Source organism: Podarcis raffonei, chromosome 14 (assembly GCF_027172205.1).
Source record: "Podarcis raffonei isolate rPodRaf1 chromosome 14, rPodRaf1.pri, whole genome shotgun sequence".
Lineage (NCBI taxonomy): Eukaryota > Metazoa > Chordata > Lepidosauria > Squamata > Lacertidae > Podarcis > Podarcis raffonei.
The window spans coordinates 30657083-30679304 of NC_070615.1; the positions used below are offsets into that span (position 1 = coordinate 30657083).

Here is a 22222-nt window from a genome sequence, read left to right on the forward strand (position 1 = left end):
TTGCCCCAGTCTGGTCACACAGTACAGGCCCCAGCAAACCCTTTGAGGCCTGTTCCCCTCTCTGCCTTCTAGCTTCCTACCAGATTCGGTCAGTTGGGGGCGGTGGGATGTTCACAGCCAGTGTGCCTGTCAGCTCTTGGACCTCCACCGTCAAGAGCAAGGGGGTGTTGGAGACCTCCTCTATCTTCTTCTTAATAAACTCGTTCTCGGTGGCCTTCTGGAAGTACTTGGACTTGGCAATCTTGTCCACAAAGCGCAGGATCTTCCGGCTGGTGCTGTTTCCACCAACGTGGCTGAGAGAAAACAAAGTCAGGGTCAGCCATAGGCGAGTCTTGGGCAAGGGACATAAGCCCAAGTCAAGGAACATTTGAGTATGTGACCCCAAATTTGCTGAAAGTGGCAATTTGGTCAGTGTAGATTTGAGTTTGCTTGTTTATTTGCTTATGACATTAATATCTCGCCTTTCTTCCAAGGAGCTCAAGGTGGGGTCAGAGGCACCAGCTTGCGAGGGGGGCGGGGAATGCCGCATGTGTGGCATCATGCATGACATTGACGTTGCATCATGACACTGATGCACGTGATGTCAGGATATTGGGAGGAGCTGGGTGTGTGTGGCAGCCACACAGCTTCAATGGCAGGTGGCTTCTCCTTCCCCTCCTCCTGGTGCAACCACTGGCAGAAGGCTGCTTCAACCCTTCTCCGCCTCCATGGCAGGAGGAGGAGAAGGAGCCAGCCACTGGAGCCACACCACGCTTGGCTCCAGGTTTTGCCTCTGCATTTCTTTGGACATTAGAGGTGCCCAACACCTACCCCCAAAATATTTGAGGGGTCCAAAAGGGCTTGGCCCCAGGAGCTGGCACCCCTGGGTGGGGTACATAGCTCTCCCCTCCCCATTTTCGCCCTATAGCTGCAGGGGCTGATGGGAGTTGTAGTCTCAAATGGCTGTGCTTGGCTGGGGCTGATGGGAGTTGTTGTCTAAAGCATCTGGAGGGCAACAGGTTGTCGGGGGTAGATCTGTGCTGTCTCTAGTTGGTTTTACCCTTCAGCCCCAGGAGGGGTACCCCTTTCTCCTGGCACCCCTGAGGGCTCCGTGTTGGGGATGTCTTCCTCGTCCGAGGACCCAGCGCTGGAGGACTCTGCATCGCTGTCAGCCAGAAGGACTAAGCGGGGCTTCACGCTGCAAGGGGAGAAAGAGAGAGGGGACCCTAAGCAACGTAAGCCATTTGCAAGGGCCAAGGAAGGCCTGCCCTTGCGCAATGCTGTGTGCGTCAGGGACTGCCTGCGCTATTTAATTCCTTTCCCCCGGGGATTAAGAAGGTGCATCGTGGTGACTGCGACCTACATAAGAGGATGAGGTCCAGAAGGGAGTTTCTCAGCAGCCGGGAGGAAATGGCTGGGGAGCTTTCAAGTCAACCAGCATCTCTGTCTGTGGAGTAGCATTCCCGCCTAGCAAAACACCCTCGGCCACTGAGTCTGAGCAAGGGAACACCTGGCTTTCTTCCTACCATCCTCCTAGGTTCATTTTCTCAGGTTCATTGTGCTTGTGCTTTCTGCATTAGCTGCTGGAGAGAGAAATGGGTGTGTGGAAATTGCTTGTATCGCCTTGTTTGTCCCATGTTATAAAAATACAATCATGAGGTACGTCACACCCAAATTCAACTGCCTGTGGCAGCTGCCTCACTTGATCTAATGAAAGCACCAGTTCTGCCTAATGATTTCCAGCTCCTGTTCTTATTCTTAGCACCTTGAAACTGAGCTCCTTTTACTAACCAGAGAAGGAAAAGGTGCATTTGGTGCAAAAATGTGTTATTTTATACAACATTTGCCAAACCACAAAAAGGCAAAAATAAAATAAAAGCCGGTAGGTGTTGATGCCATTAGAGAAGAAGAGAAGAAGAAGAGTTTGGATTTGATATCCCGCTTTATCACTACCCGAAGGAGTCTCAAAGCGATTAGGTATTAGGTAATATCTCTCAAGCCCCCGCCTCTTTCCCAGCTATTTACTCACCAAAAGTTACTAATGCCAAATACATACCAGAGAACCTAAGCAAACAGTCCTCACCACCCTGTAAAATCAGATCTCCATTTTGATTAAATGATGGACTCTTTCCTAGAACCAGTAATTCTCCAGCTGTCCTGCCTCCTGTTGTGGCAGATGAGGACAGATGGTTGATGATCCCATCCAACAGATGGTTCAGCACAATCTCTCAGAGAGAGCACAAGTTGCCTCTCATTCCTGCCGTCCCCTGGCCTGCTTTTATCTGGTTGAAATGTAACCTTCGCTTGGCTCGTCAGGCCTGTAAATAGATCCTTTGCCCCCATTAGTGGAGTCGCCTAATCCGAACTTTTCCTAAGAGGCTATTATGGCATATCACGATTTTCCAGGCTCTTGTAATTAAAGGCCAGATTTGTTGAGAATGGGGAGCTAACACTCTTCGGACGGGTGCTGGGCTGGTGGGCTGGCCTCACCCTTCCCTGCCGTCCTCTGCCTTTCCACTCTCCTCTCCCAGGGCTTCTTTGCCTAGTTTGTACAAGTTCATCTTCGTTTCCAGGGTCATCTGCAGGGATCCACTGTAGGTCACTTCCATGTCCACCCAAAGCCCTGCAGAGTGGAGAAGAGGACAGAGGTGACCACTGCCAAATGGAGATGTGCATGGCTGTTGAGGAGGGATGAGCCCTTCTGTCAATGTGGGTTTCTCTCAGTTTCTCTCCACCCGCCCCCCCCAATCTTAAGCATTGTTTGGAGAACTTCATTGTTTCATATACAGTGTCCATATATTTCATACAAACATATACTCACATACATGCATAGTTGCTTATATATTTAAATTCATTGTCATTTGGGTTCCTGATTATTTATTTAATCTTTTTATTTCATAACATTTATACGTTGCTTGACTGTAAAGGAAAACCCTCAGAGCAGTTTGCAAAGAGAATAAAACAATAAAATCATCAGTTAAAAAAGAAGTAAAAACAACTCTTTAAAGCGACATAAAATCGGCAATCACCTAAAACCAGATTAAAACATACGTCAATATTCTATATGTCTGGGTAGGCTTGTGTAAACAAAGCAAGGTTTTAGATGATGCCGAAAAGAGCACTGAGACGACACTTACCTGATGTCAATAGACAGAGAGTTTCAGAATGTAGATGCCGCCACACTAAAAGATTGATTTCTCACAAATGTGAAACAGGTATTATGTTCCTGTGACTTTGTCTTTTTGTCTTTCATATTTGGGGAAACACTCCTTTGCGGGAAAACATATACAGCCCCACCACTAGAGGGAGGCAGTGCAAATCTGTTTCCCCCCTGCATGCTGCTACAGCTCACCTCGGTGATCGATGGTTGGGCTTGACGTGCTGAGGATTTGTGGGATGGAAGTCCCCATGTCCAGTTCAGTGAGTGTGAGCTCATTCATGAAGTATGGCAGCTGAGTTGGACCAAAAGAGAGGAAGGAGAAACAACAACAATCTGGCAGGAATGGAAGTCAAAGAAAGGCAGAAACAAAAAACTACTTTCCAGTGAAACGCCAGCATATGGGGCCAACCCCATCTTGAAAACTTGGGGGAGATGCTGCTTGTCAGTGTAGACAATACTGAGCTAGATGGGTCTCATTCAGTATGAGAAAGAATCCTAGGTTCCTAAAGGGAAGGTCTATACCTCAGTGGTAAAGCATCTGCTTTGGACACAGAAACAGAGGCGAAGAGAAAATGGGCCAATTTCCTTACCTTGATTCTGCCTAGTTTCTTCTGAATCTTGTTTGAAACTAGGTCTGCCCAACATTTTTCCCGTAGGAAGTCCCAAAACATTCTCCCAAGCACCGCATTGGCCCAAGCCGTGTTTGTGTCATTTGTGACATTTGTATCCCCAAAGAACTGAAAAGAAGGAAAAAGGGAGTCGCAGTACTGCAATGTCTCTTAAATTCTGTATAGGATCATCCAAGAGCAAGACATTCTAAACACCTGTAAGTGCTAGAACATGTGTTACTGTTCTAAAACATTTCTGACAATAGATTGAGATTGGGCAGGCGCCTTCACTATATTGTTTTAGACGCCTGCTGAAAACATTTATGTTTCTGTAAGCCCACCTAGCCATATAATTCAGCTACCTATGTTTGTTTCGAAAGTCTTATCAAATTATCTGTGTTTTAATGACAATGTTTTCATGCATATTTGCTTTTCAATTAATTTGTGGATTTTGGCTGTGTTTTGAGCTCTTTGATCATGTGGTTTATAGATCTTCTAAATAAATAAGTAAATGATGTTGTTTATTCTCTTTGGCCTCCTCCAAAAGCTGAACAGTGTGTGTCTCCAAAACATTCTCCCTCCTCTGTTAATTTTGTTGAGTGTTCACTAGAGAGTCACTGAAGGTTTGCCAAAGATCTGCCGCATATTTGTAATCTGCATTTGGCATCGAATTCTGCTTGATTTAACAAAAGCCATTGTATGTGCTAAGGCTTACCTTTGATTTAGGGCAGGCTTCCTCAAACTCAGCCCTCCAGATGTTTTTGGCCTACAACTCCCAACTCCCACGATCCCTAGCTAGCAGAACCAGTGGTCAGGGATGGTGGGAACTGTAGTCTCAAAACTTCTGGAGGGCCAAGTTTGAGGAAGCCTGATTTAGCGTGAGGACATAAGGGCCTAACTAGACAGTATACATAAATGTGCAATGACCTCCTTTTTTTCTTTTTAAACAATGCAAGCAGTTTTGGGGACAAGTGAATAACAGGAGGGAGTGTTTAATCCCTTTGCCTTCCTTCCCCCAGGGGATGACATTGAAAGCATTTCCCTCTTTCTGGATTACCTGGTAATCTCAGTGGTTTTCTCACCTTTTTGGGTGTTGGGCTGCCTGCCGTACTGTGGGAGGGGCTCTCGGGTGGGCTGGAACATGTCCCTGTTGGGACTATTCGGGACATGTACATGTTGTAATCCAAAAGGAGCTTCTCCCGGACATTAACAACCAGGTCCTTGGGCTTGATGAGAGAAAGGAGGTCATCAGTGCTGCCTCTGCTGCTGCCACTGCTGCATGTCCCCTTTCCTGATGGGCTGAGCTGGTTTAAACCTGGCCAAGAGAAAGAGGGGGAGATTAGAGCCTTCCTGCCTTCGGTTAAAGCAGGAAACATGGTTTTAGCCTCAGGTTTCTGAAAATCTTTATCTTCTGTTTCTTGGCAAATGTCTTGTTCTTATGAATTAGAAGGTAGTCTTATGAGCGTGTGGGCGATATCTGACCAATTTCCAATGCCAAAGGGGACACTGAAGCATTTCCATTGCTCATACTCTCCTTCCTCTCCCGGCTTTAGCGCTTGCACTACAGTTTGCTCCTTCCCATGGCTAGCAAAAGCAGAAGGAAGTGATGCAAAAATTGAGGATTTGGGGACTAGGGTGTAATGTCTGCTGCCTCAGGAACCCAGTGCTGGCTGGAGGAGGATGCACCAGTCACCCCACCTGAGGAATAGCCCTTCTACACTGCACCAGCCTGAGGACATGACTCTTCCACAATGTCTGAAAATGATTTCCTAGCAGCCTCTCCTGCTCCACCACCTTGCAGGAGCCACTAGTTTTGTGAACAGCATCTCAGGATTTCCCCCCCTAAAATGAATGAGAGAAAAGCATGTGCCAAGCACATTTTTGTGTGTAATTGGAGCAGACCCTCCAAGTGTCAGGGACAGCCCCAGATTTACAGAAGCTGTCCCAGTTTCTGATTTGATCTCAGAATGCCCCACTTTCCTTAGGAGGTCCTTATTTTCATCAGAGAAATGTTGGAGGGTATGTTGGAGCTCACCTGTGATGGTGTTACGCTGCTCACAGCTTTCTGCCCGGGAGGCCCTTGCAAGATGCTGGAACCATTCCTCCTTGTCTCTCCCTGTTCTGCCAAAGAGGTAGAGAGTCTTTTCCTGGGGCTCAGCTGGATGCGTTGGAGGGGTCTCTTGGACTGGAGACAGCCTTCTCTTCACAGCCTTCTCTCTTGGGTGCTCCAAGTCATGCTCACCAGAGCCTTTGCTACTCGAGTCGTCTTGCTCTGGGAGGAGAATGCAGATGGGGTATTTCTTGTTCCACATCCTCTTGCGAGCCAGCCCAGGTGGGAAGAGGAAGACCTAGAGCACCAAGGGAAGGTGTAAACTCCCAGATACTGCAAATCATACTAGCAATTGTTCAGTATATGCTGCAGGAGTACCAAGCTGCAAAGATATCACTTCAGGCAGAGGTAGCCAATACAGTGCCCTCCGAATGTTCTGGACTAAAATTCCCACCAGCCCCAGCCAACACAACCTATGGTCATGAGTGGGGGGAGCTGTGTAGGATTTGGAAGGCATGACATTGGCTCCCAATGTCCTAGGCTAGGGAATCAACTGTTTTTATATTTCTGCATTGCAGACAGTTGAACTAGATGAGGCCAACTGTCCCTTTGGGACTCTTCCAACTCTACAATTCGATGACTACGATTTTATTCATAATATGGAGAACTTTTTGAAACAACAATGGAACACTAGCTCAAGGCATTATGGAAAACAGCAACGACTGACAAAAGATAGACATAACATACTACAAGGACAGGAAGAAACATCTTGGACAGAATAATTGCCACACACCAGAAGAACAATGAAAGAGTTTGAATGCTTCACCTGTAGGGCTATAAATCATTAAATGTGTTAATGTGAATGGAAGTTGTTAAAATTGCAGTTGCGGTATAAGGGTTTGTTATTCTGACTGGAGTGTAATGGAAATTTATAAGATTTTGGAATGCAGGAATATAGTAAATCATCAAACCATCAATTCTAGCATGCGGGGGGGGGGGCACCTAAATGGTATAATTTGGCTTTTGAATGATTGGCATTATTAATGGCATTATCATTTGGCATTGTAATAATGAGGCTTTTCTTGGATTATTGTAACTGGAAACTAATAAAAAAATATATATATTTTAAAAATATTCACATTATTATTTCTTTTTGCCTTTTACTCCAGAGAGTACCCAAGCGGTTCACAACTAACAACAATATAGCAATAAATAATGAAACATCAATCAAATGCATCGATAACATTTTACAGTAATCATGAAGCTAAGAACCGGCATGAATAGCCTGGCAGTGCTGGAGCAAATCTGAATGCCAGTTGCTAGAAACCACAGGAAGGGAGAAGAGCTCTTGTGCTCAGGTCCTGCTTGCCTGTTTCCCACAGGCATCTGGTTGGCGACTGTCAGAACAAGATGCTGACTTAGTTGGGCCATTGGCCTGATCCAGCAGGCTCCTCTTCATGTTTTCTACTTTGACCTTTGCCTTGTTTGTATGAAATGCAAACGGCATGCTACTCAACAGGTAACCAAGCACCTGCTCCTAGTCTTCCTTCCACCCCTTGCTGTTTGCTAGCCCACTATTGCCAGCGAGCCCCCGCCCCCGTAGTTTCAGCTCCTTGCCCATCTGTGTCTCACCTTTGCGCCAATCATTTCATAATGGCGGTGACTAACCAAAGTCACCTTGAAGTCCTCTTCCTCAAAGGTGGCTCGCCGGGGGATGTTGCTCTTGGGGTAGGAGAGCGTCATGCTGGTGTCTTCCAAGGTCACGAACACAGAGTGGGTAAGCGATGGGTGGTAGATCTCTGGGTCGTAGAAATACATTTCATTCATCCACCCCTGGAAAGAAACAACTCTGTTTAGAGTGGGGGAGGTAGCCAGTCCACACAGTATAAAACACAGGTAGCAAACGTGAGGCCCTCCAGATGTTTTTAGATGGACTCCACCTCCCATCACACCTGACGATTGGTCTTGCTGGCTGGGGCTGGAGGGCACCACATTGGAAACTCCTGGTATAAAATTGTGTGTGTTTTTTTCTTAGGGCTGCCTTCTTAAAATTGTTGCAACAATTGCAGTAATTAGATTATTATTATTATTATTATTATTATTATTATTATTATTGAGTTTATATACCGCCCTATACCCGGAGGTCTCAGGGCAGTTCACAGAAAAGGAAACATATATAATCAGAATAAAAACAGCAACCCAATAACACCCCATAGATAAAAGTACCACTACTACTTACTCACCAGGATGGCTTTTAAGCAATTTTTTAAAAATATATATGTTAATTCTAAATGAATGTGCTTGCATCTGACTAAAATAGTTTTGGAATGGGGTTGGGAATCGTACTTCTTTTGGCTATAGACAGTGTGTGCATACAGGGGAAGTCTCACAACTTAACAGAAAATATTTTGAATACAGAACGAGGTCCTGGGATCAAACCTTGGCATTTCTAGATAAAGGAGCAGGTGACAGGTGATGCAAATGCCCTGAGACCCTGGAGGGCCACTGAAATGAGGAACGCTCAGCCATTTCTGTCTGGCGTGTGGGACCCTCCCCAGGGCAGGGTCCTCACTGGCCCTGCATCCAAAGCCTCAAGTACTTTTTTCCTGGATGGAATGCAGTCTCCTATACTGTACAAAGGTATTGGAGTTACAGCCATTGCTCCACCCACTTTTGCCTCTAGTTCCGCCCACTACCAGTGTACGGCCCCCTGATGGAATGTGGCCCTTGGGCTGAAAAAAGTTTCCCATTCCTACTGTAGACAATACTGGTCTAAAGAGGAAAAAACCCCAGGAAGGTTTCCTACATCCCTGAAGACACCATCTTAAAAAGAGGCATTCTCACCTGTATGAAAGTGAAGGGAGTAAAGAATATCTCTCTTAAGATGCTGTTTTGAAAGGAATGAGGGCCGTATCCAGTGTTTGTCCTACTCAGAAAAGACCCACTGAGATTAATGGATATGACAAACTTCACTAATTTTCATAGGTCTACCCTGAATAATCAGTGAGTTGCAGACAACCCTTAGCCTTTAGACTGTCTTTCTAAGAATGCATTGATTTGCATTTTTAAAATGATTATTAATAACAATACTGTTGTGTTGTGAGCTACCTTTGGAAAAGCAACATACAAATAACAAGAAATGAATAAATAACTTTAATAATAAGGCATAATAATATAAATAAATATGTAACAGCCTTAACAGCAAAATAAAAAAAATGATAATAATAATGTGTTGCCGGATTAATCGAGGGTGCCTTTTTAGCTGATTAAAAAGGTTTCTAATCAATTAATCTAATTTATTAAAGGGGATAGTCCTAGTTTTGCTTCTCAGTAGAAGGATTATCTCTCCTAGTGGTGTGTGTGAGAGAACTGTTTCAGTGTTGAACAAATCCATGTTGAGAGAGGAGCATGGGAACATTGGGGTTGTTTTTTTACTACCAACCCTTCACCCTAAGGTCCCAAGTCAGGTTACGGCACTAAAACAGAATATTATAAACAACTTAAAGCAACTCCTTAACTTTCCTCCTCATTGCCTCTGATGGAGACTGTGCAGCAACAGGATGGGAGATGAAAGCCTCCGCCTTTGTTGCTTGGCAACCATTATTCGTGCCTTAAGTAGGCCGACACCTCCTTGAAGCTAAAGATGGGTGTACTCTCCCGAGTTGGTCTCAGGCTAACATGGAAATTATCCGAATTACCTGGGGACTTTAATCAGAGCCAATATGAACCTTGAGGAAACCCACCCACTCATTTTTTTCTGATGCCCTCCACAAATGCCATCCGCTCCCCTCAGATAACTTAATCAGTGGGAGCAGCAATGGAGGTGTGGGGTGGAGGAAAGAGAACAGTTGTCTTCTTTTCCCTTCATTGCCCTGATGTTAAAGATGGATAAACCTGTCAGGGTTGTTGTACTCTAGGGCTGATCCTACTCAGAGTAGACCCATTGAAGTTATTGGAAATCACTAATTTATTAATTTCAATAGATCTATTCTGAGCACTACATACAACTCTATATTTCATCCCCACCCCCATCATTTCATGAAGAAAAAATATATACAAGATTTTAAGTCCTTGTGAAAATTCTCCTAATATAACATTGTTGCAACTAAATTTCCCTAATATTTTATGTATTTTTTCACTAAAAATTTTAAGGACACCTTACCGTAGCATTTGCATTTTTGCACACATTCTTAGACTGGAGTGCAGTCTAATTCAGAGGGGTGCAAATTTCAAAGGGTGGCTGTGTTTTTGGCTTGGTTTGGAAAGTACAGAATAGGTTGGTTTGCCTTCAAATGCAAACCTAAATGAATTCACTGGCCTATCTCTACCTGACATACTGGCTATGCAGGCTGGGCTAGGATCTAGGAGAGCAGGGTTCAAATCCCCACTCAGCCATATGAATCTCCCTGGGTCACCTTGGGCAAACTACGGTCTCTCAGTCTAACCTCCCTCACAGGGCTGTTGTGAGGATAAAATGGAATGGGGAAGAAAATTGAACAGCAGCTTGAGATTATTAGAGGAAAGATAGGTTATAAATGCAATAAATAAATCTATGAATGAATGCTGTAGAGAATGGCTGCCCCTTCACTGAGGGATCTTGGCCAACCCCACCACCAAGGGCTTCTTGTTAAGAGTGGGCAGTGTCTGGCCTAGGACTGACTGACTGACTGATTGATTGATTGATTGATTCCATTTATAACCTGCTCTTCAAACCAAAAGTTCATAGGGTGGTACATAAAAAAATAATAATTAAACATTATATGAAACCTTTCAACCAACTGCACGGCCAATTAGTCAGGGGGGGAAATGGCACCCCAGTGTTTTTCATTTCTTTTTCTTTTTCATAAGCTCTGGGTTATTCTGGTTGCTATAGTTTCTTGTGAAAAGATCAGAATCTTAGGTTGTTGTCAAAATGTCAACCTGCCCTGCCCAGTACAGCTAGCTATGTATAATTTCATAAAATGTTTAAAAATATCAGTTGAGATGTCTGGAAACAAATGACAGTGACAGAGTTTTTGTTTCAGCATTCTGCCTCAGATTGGTTCCACTGGGCAATTTGTTGGAGATGGGCTGTAGCTCAGGGGCAGAGAATGTACTTTGCATGCAGATGGTCCCAGGTTCAATCCCCAAGTAGGACTGAGTGTTCCCCAGCTAAAAGACTGGAAAGCCACTGCCAGTCAGTGTAGACATTATGAGGCTATATGGGACCAATGGCCAACTTCCGACACCCCTATCTCCTACCTTAAGAATGTTGGGTTCCTGAGGCTGCTGATTCAACGTCTCTGATGGCAGCTGGTCTAGAGATGTCTGCCTTTTCCGTGGAGACAAGGAACGCTTTGGCATCATCAGAAGAATAATGAGGAAGCCCAGCATGAACCCACAAGCCAAGCCAAGGCAGAGGCCTGAGATGTAAGGAGGCAGCGGCAGCACAAAATAGTGGTAGGCCAAGATGGCGACGCAGACAAGCGCTTTGCATGGCACTCTGCTACAAGGCTTGGTGGGGCGGAGGATGTCCAGAGGTGGAAGCATCCGCACTTCCTCCGTGCCACTGCTTTTGTCCGCAGCAACCTCCACCACTTGGATGACATCTCCATAGGAGCAGATTTCATACTGGCAGTTCAAGGAGGGACCCCATTTCTGTTCACTGGGGCAATAGTCCTCCACTTGACTCCTCCCAGATGGCTGTCCTGGAACAGCCCCATGCAGATTGGTCTCCTGGGTGGGGCTCTCCTTGTCTTCCAAAATGGTCTCCTTGCTGTGGCTAGAAGGGGAATCGTGGGCGTGGTTGCCAGAAAGTGGGGATCTGTGTTTTGGTGAAACATTATTCTCATCCCCCATGATTTTGCTGAGTCTGCTAAGGGGTTCATGCATGGCCTCTGAAAACCGCCTTTTCGTGTCCTCAAATTTGGCTTCCTGAGCCTTGAAGAAGCTGCTTTTGCTCTCTGAGGGGGAAATGTTGGGGGAGGAGGGAGCCGTCCTAGAATCCCCATTTTTGCCCTTGGGATGGGTGATCTGCCGCCATCGATGGACATTGAGCTTGGAGTCGGACTTTGACTGTGTCACCTCTGGCTCCAGGCGGGAAATCTCGGTTGAAATGGATTTGACCAAGCTCAGCAAAGGTTGGGGCTTGAGGGAAGAGGCGTCCCGGGGCTCAATTTCAGTTGAGAGGGATTTCACTAAGTTGATTAACGGCTTGGGGCCTTGAGGGTTTACAAGGCCTGTTGTTCTCTGGGGTGATAAACTGGGTGAACTGGAAGTGGGGAGGGCGGGCAAGAAATCCAGTTCAGGAGGAGACGGCAGAGGGGATGGCATGTGGAATGTGGACTCTTCCTGATGTTCATCCTGTTTCCCAATATCTTCACACATAGAAAAGTGGTCGGGTGAGTCAGGAATTGCATCTTCCTCATCATCTAAGGCAAAGATCAGTTCATTTCCATCTACGCCTTCCCAGTCATCTTCTTTGCTGGGAGCAGCAAGGTGGTTGGCTAACTGTTGGGAACTAGCAGGTTCGCCTCCCTGCTGAGGGTACGGTTGGGAAGAAAACTTTGCAGTCAATGGACCAAAAGTGATTTGAGAGTGGTCATCCATCTTTCACATCCTCCCTGACACTGAACCTGCAAAAGTGATGGGAGACATTCAGAGCCATGCGAACCTCCAGATTAAGCCTCATGGAATAGAAATATACCTCCAGCCCCAAATAATCTCATCATGTAAGGCATTATTCAGTTCCATAAAGTTTTACAAACTACGGTATTGTCAGTCCCTGTGCTCATGGGCATACAAAGCCCTAAAAAACTCAGGTCAAGGTAGCCTGAAGGCACATTTCCCCACAGCTAGACTCACTCCATCATCAAGATCTTCTAAGGAGGCCCTCCTAGCCTCCTCAGTGGTGTAAAGCTGGTGCCCTCCAGTTATTTCAGAATACAACTCCCACCGGCCACATACATTTGTACCTTGGTTTTTGAACAGCTTAGTTCTTGAATATTTTGGCTCCTGAACGCCACAAACTGGAAGTGACTGTTCCGGTTTGTGAACTATTTTTGGAACCTGAACGTCTGACGGGGCTTCCGCAGCTTCTGATTGGCTGCAGGAAGCTCCTGCAGCCAATAGGAAGCTGTGCTTTGGTTTCCAAATGTTTGGGAAGTCGAATAGACTTCCGGAACGGATTCTGTTCGACTTCCAAGGTACGACTGTAGTTGTAGTCCAAAATAGCTGGAGAGCAGCTGTTTGGAAAGGCTGTCCTGTCCTTGAAGTGCCCTCCCATAGGTGATACCGCAGGCAATAGTGGTGGAACACATTCGCTGTCTAATGAAAACACATCTCTGAGCAGGCATCTCCAACAGATGCTTGTGGGTATTTTTATTGCCTCTGGATCATGTTGCTAAGTTTTAAGGAGTTTTTCACTGATTTTATTGCTGCGTTATTTCCTTGCTATAAACCACTTTGAGATATTGTCTTGAAATGAAAAGCAGTTGAGAGATTATTTTAAATAAATAAAAATCATTGTCTGGACTACATACTTAGCTTCGTTTTGCATACTTTTCATGGCCATTTTCTGCCTAAGAATGCTGGAAATTGTAATCTGATGAAATGGTTCTAAGCATTATCTGTAGGAAATCCCAAACTTCCTCACCAACTCTCTCAGAGTGGAAGCGGGGGGGGGGGGGGGACGGGGACGGACGGACGATGAAGCTGTGGTACAGATCTGCCTGTAAAGTGGAACTCCACAATCTTCCTCATTTTTGAAATGACAGGATTTTAAAATTCAACAACAGAGCAAGATGTGATGGAAATTGAGACACTATTCAGTGGTTCCCCCCCCCTTTACTTCCCTATCTTTTTTAATCAATGCATAAGAAGAAGAAAAAGAAGCCAGATTATCAAACATAACTTTCAGCCTTAAGGCATATTCAGGGTAGATTCCCTGAAAGTAATAGATTTAAATCAGTTATGCCTATTTATTTCAATAGGTTTACTCTGATTATGACATAGTTTCAACTCTTTGTCTTTTGGGACCATTGATCTTTATAGTAACATCATCTATATTGCCAGCATTTGGCTTTACTGGGAACATTTATTCCCATTTTTTTAAAAGTAACCTAATGGAATCACAGTTTCCCAAGCTGTGTTCTGGGTTGTCATTGGGTTTTCAGGTTTTTTTAATTATTATTTTTAGCTTTGTAAACTTGTATTTTTAACTGACTTTAGCTTTCAGCAAGAGTGACTCATGCATTGTCACATTAATCTTAAATCCCTCGGGGAGTTTTAAAAAGCAATGAATTAAAAATAGGTTGTGCTGCAAGGGAGATTCTCTGCTGAGAGTTCTATTGGTAAAAAGTTGTTTAAAAAATAATAATAGGTCAGGGATTCTGATGTTCTGACCTTTAGGAGTATTACCAGGGTTGTGTGTATGTTTGAGATTCTACATTAGAATAAATACTGAATGTTTCCTGAGTGCAAAATTCATTGTCCTCGGAATCTCTGCTTCCATTAATTTTTTTTTTTAAATCAAGTTTCTATAGATCTCATGATGGTTTTCCTTTTTTGCAGATAAATTGGTTAACTTGGTGCAGAAATAGATAGGGTTCCCCCAGATGACAGATATCTAGAGAATTCATCTGGATTGACCTATGAGGTGTTTATATGTCTTCCCATTAAGGCACCCTCCCACCCATCCTATGCTTTCTAGTGCATTTCCTTGTCATTTTTCCAAACTGCAGAAAGCCCAATTCTTTTTTTTAAAGAGGTTTTGTTATGCTATGGCAACTGAGTACTTTAACCCACTTTATGATGACACTTAACCTCATAACTGTAACCCATACGTTGGCAACTTCAATCCTGGATTACTGCAATGCTCTCTACTTGGGTCTGCCCTTGGACCTGGTTCAGAAGCTGCAGCTGAAGCAGAATGCAGTGTCATCTGGCTGACCCTGGCTGCCCATCTACTACAGTGGTACCTCAGGTTACAGATGCTTCAGGTTACAGACTACACTAACCCAGAAATAGTATCTCGGGTTAAGAACTTTGCATCAGGATGAGAACAGAAATCGCGCGGCAGCAGCAGGAGACCCCATTAGCTAAAGTGGTACCTCAGGTTAAGAATAGTTTCAGGTTAAGAACAAATTAATTCTTAACCCAAGGTACCACTGTACTGAGCCAGGTTAAGAGTCCTTGTCTTAATTTGCAAAGCCCTGGACAACTTAGGTCTAGGGTACACCAGTGACCACCTGAAGCCTTATATTTCAGCTTGGTCACTGAGATAATCTGTAGGAGCATCTCTGATCATTCCCAGAACTGGGGAGGCTCATCTGACAACAAGAAGAAATCGAGCCTTTAGTGTCATCTGCCCGGTCCTGTGGAACACCCTGCCAATGGAGATTCAGCAGGTGTTTTCTGTTTCAACTTTTAAAGCCCTGCTGATAACTTTCCTATTCCGCTATGAAGGCAATTAAGATGTATCCTTCTACAGTAGCTGGCTGATTTCTGATTTTTTGAATATATATTTTCATTGCATGGTTTTATGTACAATTGTTGTAAACTGCTCTGATTTTTTTTTTATTAATAGCAGTATATCAATATTTTCTAATTAAAAAAAATTGTGCAAGCCTAAATTACCTGGTATATCCTCTCAACAAAAAACCCCCCAGAATGAATGCTTAATAAAGACCGGATGTAGTCAAACCTCTGTGTAAACTCTGCACAAGCAAAGCTGGATGAAATGGTCAATTGACAGGTCACTTGGATGAGCTTCTGGACAGATGCCAATAAGCAAAGAGGTGTGTGTGGAGTCTGGGGCAACTCACCCTCTGATATTTCACTGGGACAGGCTTTTCAATGCCCGGGATTGCTGCCCAGGGCACTTTCCCATCTATTGTTGTTGTTATTTGTATACTGCCCTATACCTGCAGGTCTCACAACATAAAATCAAAATATATAAACACAAAATACATAACAAAAATGAAAACAAGAACAACCTAGTACTTTGCCAGCACACAACAAGGAAAAGTTTGCTTCGCCTTCAGAACATTCTTTGCATTTACTCTGCCAGGACGCATATCCTTCCCTGATTTTCAAGTTGGAAGCCTGCTTGCTCCTTTGTTTAAAGGCTCACTATTTCTGGCAAGCTCTTTTAAGCACTTTACTGGCATGAATTAATCAGAAGCTGCAGTGCTGTTGCCCCAGCTGCCTTTCTCAGCCTGAACATTGCAGGGCCTCCATGTTCCTTAAAGGTAAACGTAAAGGGACCCCTGACCATTAGGTCCAGTCGTGGACCGACTCTGGGGTTGCGGCGCTCATCTCGCTTTATTGGCTGAAGGAGTTGGCGTACAGCTTCCGGGTCATGTGGATACATGACTAAGCCACTTCTGCCGAGGCAGAGCAGCGCACGGAAACGCCGTTTACCTTCCTGCCGGAGAGGTACCTATTTATCTACTTGCACTTTGATGTGCTTTCGAACTGCTAGGTGGGCAGGAGCAGGCACCGAGCAACGGGAGCTCACCACATTGCGGGGATTCGAACTGCTGACCTTCTGATTGGCAAGTCCTAGGCTCTGTGGTTTAACCCACAGCGCCACCCATGTTCCTTACATTTCCCCAATCCCTCTTCTTCATGAACAAAATGAACTTGAAATAATGTCTCCAGTCTATCTGGGGATCTATGAAGAAGCAACAGATGGGGAATGGCACCAGTGGAGTGTAGGTTTAGGAACACAAAAAGCTGCCTTATACCAGCTCAGACCTTTGGTCCTCTAGCTCAGTACTATCAACACTGACTGGCAGCAGCTCTGCAGGGTTTCAGACGAGTCTTTCCCATCCCAGCCCTACCTGGAGATGCCAGAAATCGAACACGGGAACTTTGTGTTTCAAAGCAGGTGTTCTGCTCTTCCCTCCCTCTCCCTGCAAACCAGTTTCAGTCAGTTTTGTTAGTTTATTTCCCTCGCAGCAAGAGAAATATAGTTTGAGAAATCTGTGGCCCTGGCAATAGCATAGATATTTCTTGGCACTAATTGTTTTGTAATGAACAAAATGCCCACCAGCTGGCTGGCACAGGGATGGTGTAGCTCTTTTGACTATTGCTCATATTTGCATGCTCACAATGTATTTTTGACCCATTGCACCAGTCCATGTTAAGAAGAGAAGTCCCTCCAACAATACTGTAGGTGTGTAAGTTGCTTGTTATGCAAACAGGTTTGAGATGAGGGTTGGGATTGGAGAAATGGCTGCTGTGATGTCACAGGGGCACTAATGGCTCCCGAAGGTAAGGAGAGGTTGTAATATCCCCCTATATATGCCACAAGGAGAGGTGACATTTGGAGGGTCTGTCTCCCAAGTGAAAGATCCTATCCCCTCCAGCTCTCTGGGCGGGGGGGGTAAAGAAAGTGCAAAACTATTGATCTGTCTCCAGCCTACATTTCACTCAGGGGGTCAGCATTTTCTCTGCTGTCAATCACTGAGTCCTGCCTTGAGTGGTTTCTGAGTATGCAAAAGGCAGTCCCCATTTCCTGAGAGGTTATTAACTTGCTGAAAGCACAATCAATAGCACAATAAAGATGATCCAGATTTAGAAAGCTCATTTTCTTGAGAAGGAACTTGGAGTACACAGCAATTTGTAGAAACCACTGAAAAAGACTGCCTGGGGGGAATATAAAACTGTTTTTTTTAGAAGGTTGCTTTAAAGTTTTAATTATATTAGTATTGATACCTTTGCTGCCCTGGGCTCCTTTGGAAGAGAGTGTTTATTGTAACAACAACTACAACAGGCTATTGTGGCAAGATGGGGAGGAAAATCAATTAGCGGAGGACAGCAGAGTCTCCCAGAGATGTTCTTGATTGTAAATATTGCTGGTTTTGTAGATTTTTGAAGCTAGATGTGTCTGTCCAGATTCCCTAGTCTAAACCTGCTTGGTAGCAGATCAGGTCCTAGAATTCAACCTGCGCCTTCCTGCACCAGCTCCTACGAGGATGAGCCTCGTAAGTCCATATCAATCCTGCTCGCTTTAGAAATCCTTGCTCTTTAAAGTACAGTGGTACCTCGGGTTAAGTACTTAATTTGTTCCGGAGGTCTGTACTTAACCTGAAACTGTTCTTAACCTGAAGCACCACTTTAGCTAATGGGGCCTCCTGCTGCCGCAGCGCTGCCAGAGCCTGATTTCTGTTCTTATCCTGAAGCAAAGTTCTTAACCTGAAGCACTATTTCTAGGTTAGTGGAGTGTGTAACCTGAAGCGTATATAACCCGAGGTATCGCTGTACAGAACATAGGATGGTGTCTTACAGAGAGTCAGACCTTTGGCCTACCAAGCTTAGTACGATCCACAATAACTTGAGGAGAATCTCCAGGACTTCAGAGGGGATAAATTCCTAGCCCTATGTGGAGATGCCATCAGGGATTGAACCTGTGAGCCTTCTGCATGCAAAACAGATGCTCTACCACTGAGAGATGGCCCTTTCACCCAAACATTTAACATCCATCTAATAGCTCATTCAGGGCTGGGTTCAGGGTCAGTTCTAGGCCATGAGAAGCAATAAAAACAGAGCATTGTAAGCACTGACGTTTCTCCCACAGCATGTTGGAGAGCATTAAATGTTGAAGAGCATTCTATAGCATCACAATAGCTAATACCTGTCTAGGCAGAGGGGCAAGAGCTCTTGGGATAACAACAGGCTTAGGACCTATAAGGAGGATGGGGGAACATCAGACTCTCCAGGTGTTGTGGGACTCCAACTCGCATCAGCTTAATCATGGCCACCAGTCAAGGATAATGAGAGCTGAAGGGGCCCTGTCCCTGGCCTAAAATGTAGCTGACAATCCACCTAATAGACTCCCGTCTGCCATTCCTGGCTTTTTGCTCTTTCTTGTTGCCTTGTAGGAAACAGGGAAAATGGCACTTCTGGGCGCTCTCATTCTCCTTCATGCCAGTCTGGTGGTTTGGCTGCAAATTGTTCTCATCAAGTATGGCTTGTCCTGCCCCCTTTGAAGAGACATATCAATTATAGAGGAATTCCCTCGTCTAATTATCTCTGATTGAGCATCCTCGCCAAAAGCTAATTGCTGCCTTTATTAGTTCTGCAGTTGAAACGCTTTCCTCAGCTGCAGGACTCAGGCCCTCATTCGCTCGATTAAAGCTACACCCGCACTTTAAGCTAGCGTAACTGGCGAAACCTCTCCTCCCTATGGAATGCTGGGAGATGTAGTCTTGTGAAATAGCTTGGGGCACAATCCTGCCCTTGACCAGACCTACTGGAGAGGTCCTACAGCTCTAAATCTCATAGGAAATTCCTGGCTGACCTTCAAGGTGAGGGCAGAGAGAGAAGCACCCTGGGTCTTTAAGGCTTTCTGGGTTACTGCAACATGCTCTACGTGGGGCTTCCCTTGCACTTGATTCAGAGGCTGCAGTTAGTGCCAAATGCTGCAGCTTGATTGCTGACAGAAGGGAGGCCCTGTCAGCATATCACGCCTGTGCTCAGAGATCTGCGCTGGCTGTCAATTTACTACTGGGCCAAGTTCAAGGTCTTACTTTTAGTATATAAAACCCTTAATGACTTGGGATCAGAGTTCAGCTACAAGATTGCCTTACCCCATATATGCCCGTTCAGCCACTTTGATCGGTAGAACTGACCAGGGGCGGAGGAAGGGGGTGGGGGGGCAGTTTGCCCCGGGTGTCATCACTGATGGGGGTGACATTTGGTGTGCCGCCTGCCCGCAACTCCCAAGCCTACCCCGAGCTGTCAGGGGAAGGGGTGGAGCTGCGCCACCTTCCCCCTTCTTTTTGACAGCTCAGGGGAGGCTTGGGAGTTGCGGGTGGGCAGCATGCCATTGCCCCCCACTCCCAGGCTGCTTGCTGGGTGGGGGAGCCTCCCCCAAGCTGTCAAAAGGAAGAGTGAAGGGAGGAAGGCTGCTGGCAGAGCAGCGCAACTCCCTCCCCCCCCACCCAGGAAGCAGCTTGCCATGGGCGGCTTGCTCCACCCCCCCATGGGCAGCTTGATTCGCCCCCCTGGGACGCTCACCTCGCCCCCATGCCCCCGCCCCTGGGTGCACAGCATGTGCGCCGCTCCGGGTGCCGGAGCTGCTAGCTCTGTCTCTGGAATTGACATTGTCACAGGTGTGTGACACTCAATCTTTGAGTGTGGCAGCTCCTACACTTTGGAACTCCCCGCCTATTGATATCAAGAAGGCGCCTAGACTGTACTCTTCTCGGTGCCTGCTAAAAACATTTTTGTTAAGACGAGTCCAGGGCTTTTTTGCTGCCTAGAGCGAATCACCTTCCTCGCTTCATATTTAACATTTTGCTGTTCTTATCGCTTTCAAAGCTATTTCCTTTGGTCACGCTTGTTTGTGTTCAGAATTCTGAGTCGTCACATGTCACAAGACAGCTAGTTATAGGTAAAGCTGGTATCAGCCAAATCAAGTTCATACATTTGAATTAATTAAATAGTTTGAATTGGATTTTGAATAAATGTGCAATTCATTGTTACTGTTTTGAATATTCTTGTGGTTTTATCTCCCTTAGTGGGTGGTGCAGACTGCTATTCTGAATAATGCTTTTTATAGGGCAGGGCACACTGGGGATGAGCTTATGGGAGCAAGGGGGCAGTGGCTCCAAACAATTTGGGAGCCCTGGATGTAGACAATACTGAGCTGGATGGACCAATGGTCTGACTCAGGAGAAGGCTGCTTCCTGTGTTCTAGGATGTTGGGTGATACAAACAAATAGTCTGACCTGACATGAAGCTGTTTCACTGAGGCCTAATCTCTCAATTGTTGCAGAAGGTGTTGATGACAAGCATATCGAGCCCCACTTATGGAAGCTGAAATGCTCATAGCTCACCCAAGCTAAAAATAAAGGGTTGTACCAGCACCTTCTAAATCTCAATCTTCTCAGCCTTGAGCAATATGCATAAAAGTGAAGATTGCAAAGCTAAATGGAATTTTAAAAAACAACAGCCAGGCTCTAAAAGCTCCCCACCTCTGCTGGAGGAGTAAGCAAAGGCAGCTGAAGATGCTGCAGTTGAAAGGTCCTGCACTGCAGATCCAGCATTGAGCGGGGTTGGGATAGATGAACTCTGAGGTTCCTCTTCCAACTCTATGATTCTATGAAGTGAGAGTACTACGGAATGTTGCCGGAGAACTCTGTGAATCTTGAGAGTTAGCAGTTGCAGGGATTTCCATGCTGCTGCCAAGGATTATTATGGGCAGTCCAGAAAAGGAAAAAACAAAATGAGCAAGGGGAAGGAGCGACTCTCGTACAAAGAAAGGCTGTGGCCAGTGCCGAATTTACGTATAAGCTAAACAAGCTATAGCTTAGGGCCCCACTCTCTTGGGGTCCCCCAAAAAAATTATAGGAAAAAAACCCTGGATGTACATTTCCAAAATATAAGATAAGTTCAACAATTACTTTGATAAAATACATATTTTGTTATGTGCAAATGGCTTTAGATACCTATTAGGTCCATAAATTACCACATAACATAAATTCAACACAAAAAAACAGAGACAATTTGTTGTTGACAAAGGACAGCTGGACATATAAAGGGCCCCATTACCTTCAGTAGCTTAGGGCCTTATCAAACCTGCCTGGCTGTGGCATTTGGGGCTTTAGAGAAAAGGCAAGTAAGAGTTGACACGATGGACGTTTATAAAATTATGCATGTCATGGAGAAAGGGATAGAGAAAAGTTTTTCTCCCTCTGTTTCCTAACAGTAGAACTCGTGAACATCCAATGAAGCTGAATGTTGGATGTTTCAGGACAGATAAAAGAAAGCACTTTGTCATGTAGTGCAGAGTTAATCTATGGAACTCACTCCCACAGGAGGCAGATATGGCCATTGACTTTGATGGCTTTCAAAGAGGCAGTAACGCTTCTGAATACCAGTTACTGGAACCTGCAGGAGGGCAGAGGGCTCTTGCACTTAGCTACTTCTTGTGGGATTTCCACAATGGGCATTGGGTTGGCAACTGTGAAAACAGGATACTGGACTAGGTGGGCCATTGGCCTTTTTTTATTTTAAGAGAAGCTAAAATCCTGCATCAAGAAACACAGGATTCTATATGACCTGAATGACAGCTATCGTAGCACAACTACATACTGTAAGCTATTTGCTCTCTGCTAATTATAAGGAAGGAACATGGGTGGCGCTGTGGTCTAAACCACAGAGCCTAGGGCTTGCCGATCGGAAGGTCAGCAGTTCGAAACCCTGTGACGGGGTGAGCTTCCGTTGCTCGGTCCCAGCTCCTGCCCACCTAGCAGTTCAAAAGCACGTCTAGTGCAAGTAAATAAATAGGTACCGCTCCAGCGGGAAAGTAAACAGCGGTTTCGTGCGCTGCTCTGGTTCGCCAGAAGCGGCTTAGTGACCCGGAAGCTGTCTGCGGACAAATGCCAGCTCCCTCGGCCTATAGAACAAGATGAGCACCCAACCCCAGAGTCGTCC

General features: G+C 45.3%; 1 protein-coding gene across 2 annotated transcripts in view; it reads right to left on the reverse strand.

Moving 5' to 3' along the window:
- Positions 1–22222, reverse strand: part of LOC128401489 (testis-expressed protein 2-like) — a 30810-nt gene that overhangs the window by 2231 nt on the left and 6357 nt on the right. Inside the window, exons 1-10 of one of the 2 annotated variants that reach the window (XM_053364612.1) lie at positions 15601–15802; positions 11039–12411; positions 7430–7630; positions 5783–6095; positions 4830–5062; positions 3730–3876; positions 3332–3431; positions 2470–2602; positions 1040–1177; positions 81–293 (exon numbers count right to left, since the gene is read on the reverse strand). In XM_053364612.1, coding sequence (XP_053220587.1) covers positions 81–293; positions 1040–1177; positions 2470–2602; positions 3332–3431; positions 3730–3876; positions 4830–5062; positions 5783–6095; positions 7430–7630; positions 11039–12385 — 2825 coding nt within the window. In that variant the 5' untranslated portion in view covers positions 12386–12411; positions 15601–15802. Of the gene's footprint in view, positions 1–80; positions 294–1039; positions 1178–2469; positions 2603–3331; positions 3432–3729; positions 3877–4829; positions 5063–5782; positions 6096–7429; positions 7631–11038; positions 12412–15600; positions 15803–22222 lie in introns of those variants that run through there. The other variant, XM_053364611.1, reaches the window with a different exon arrangement.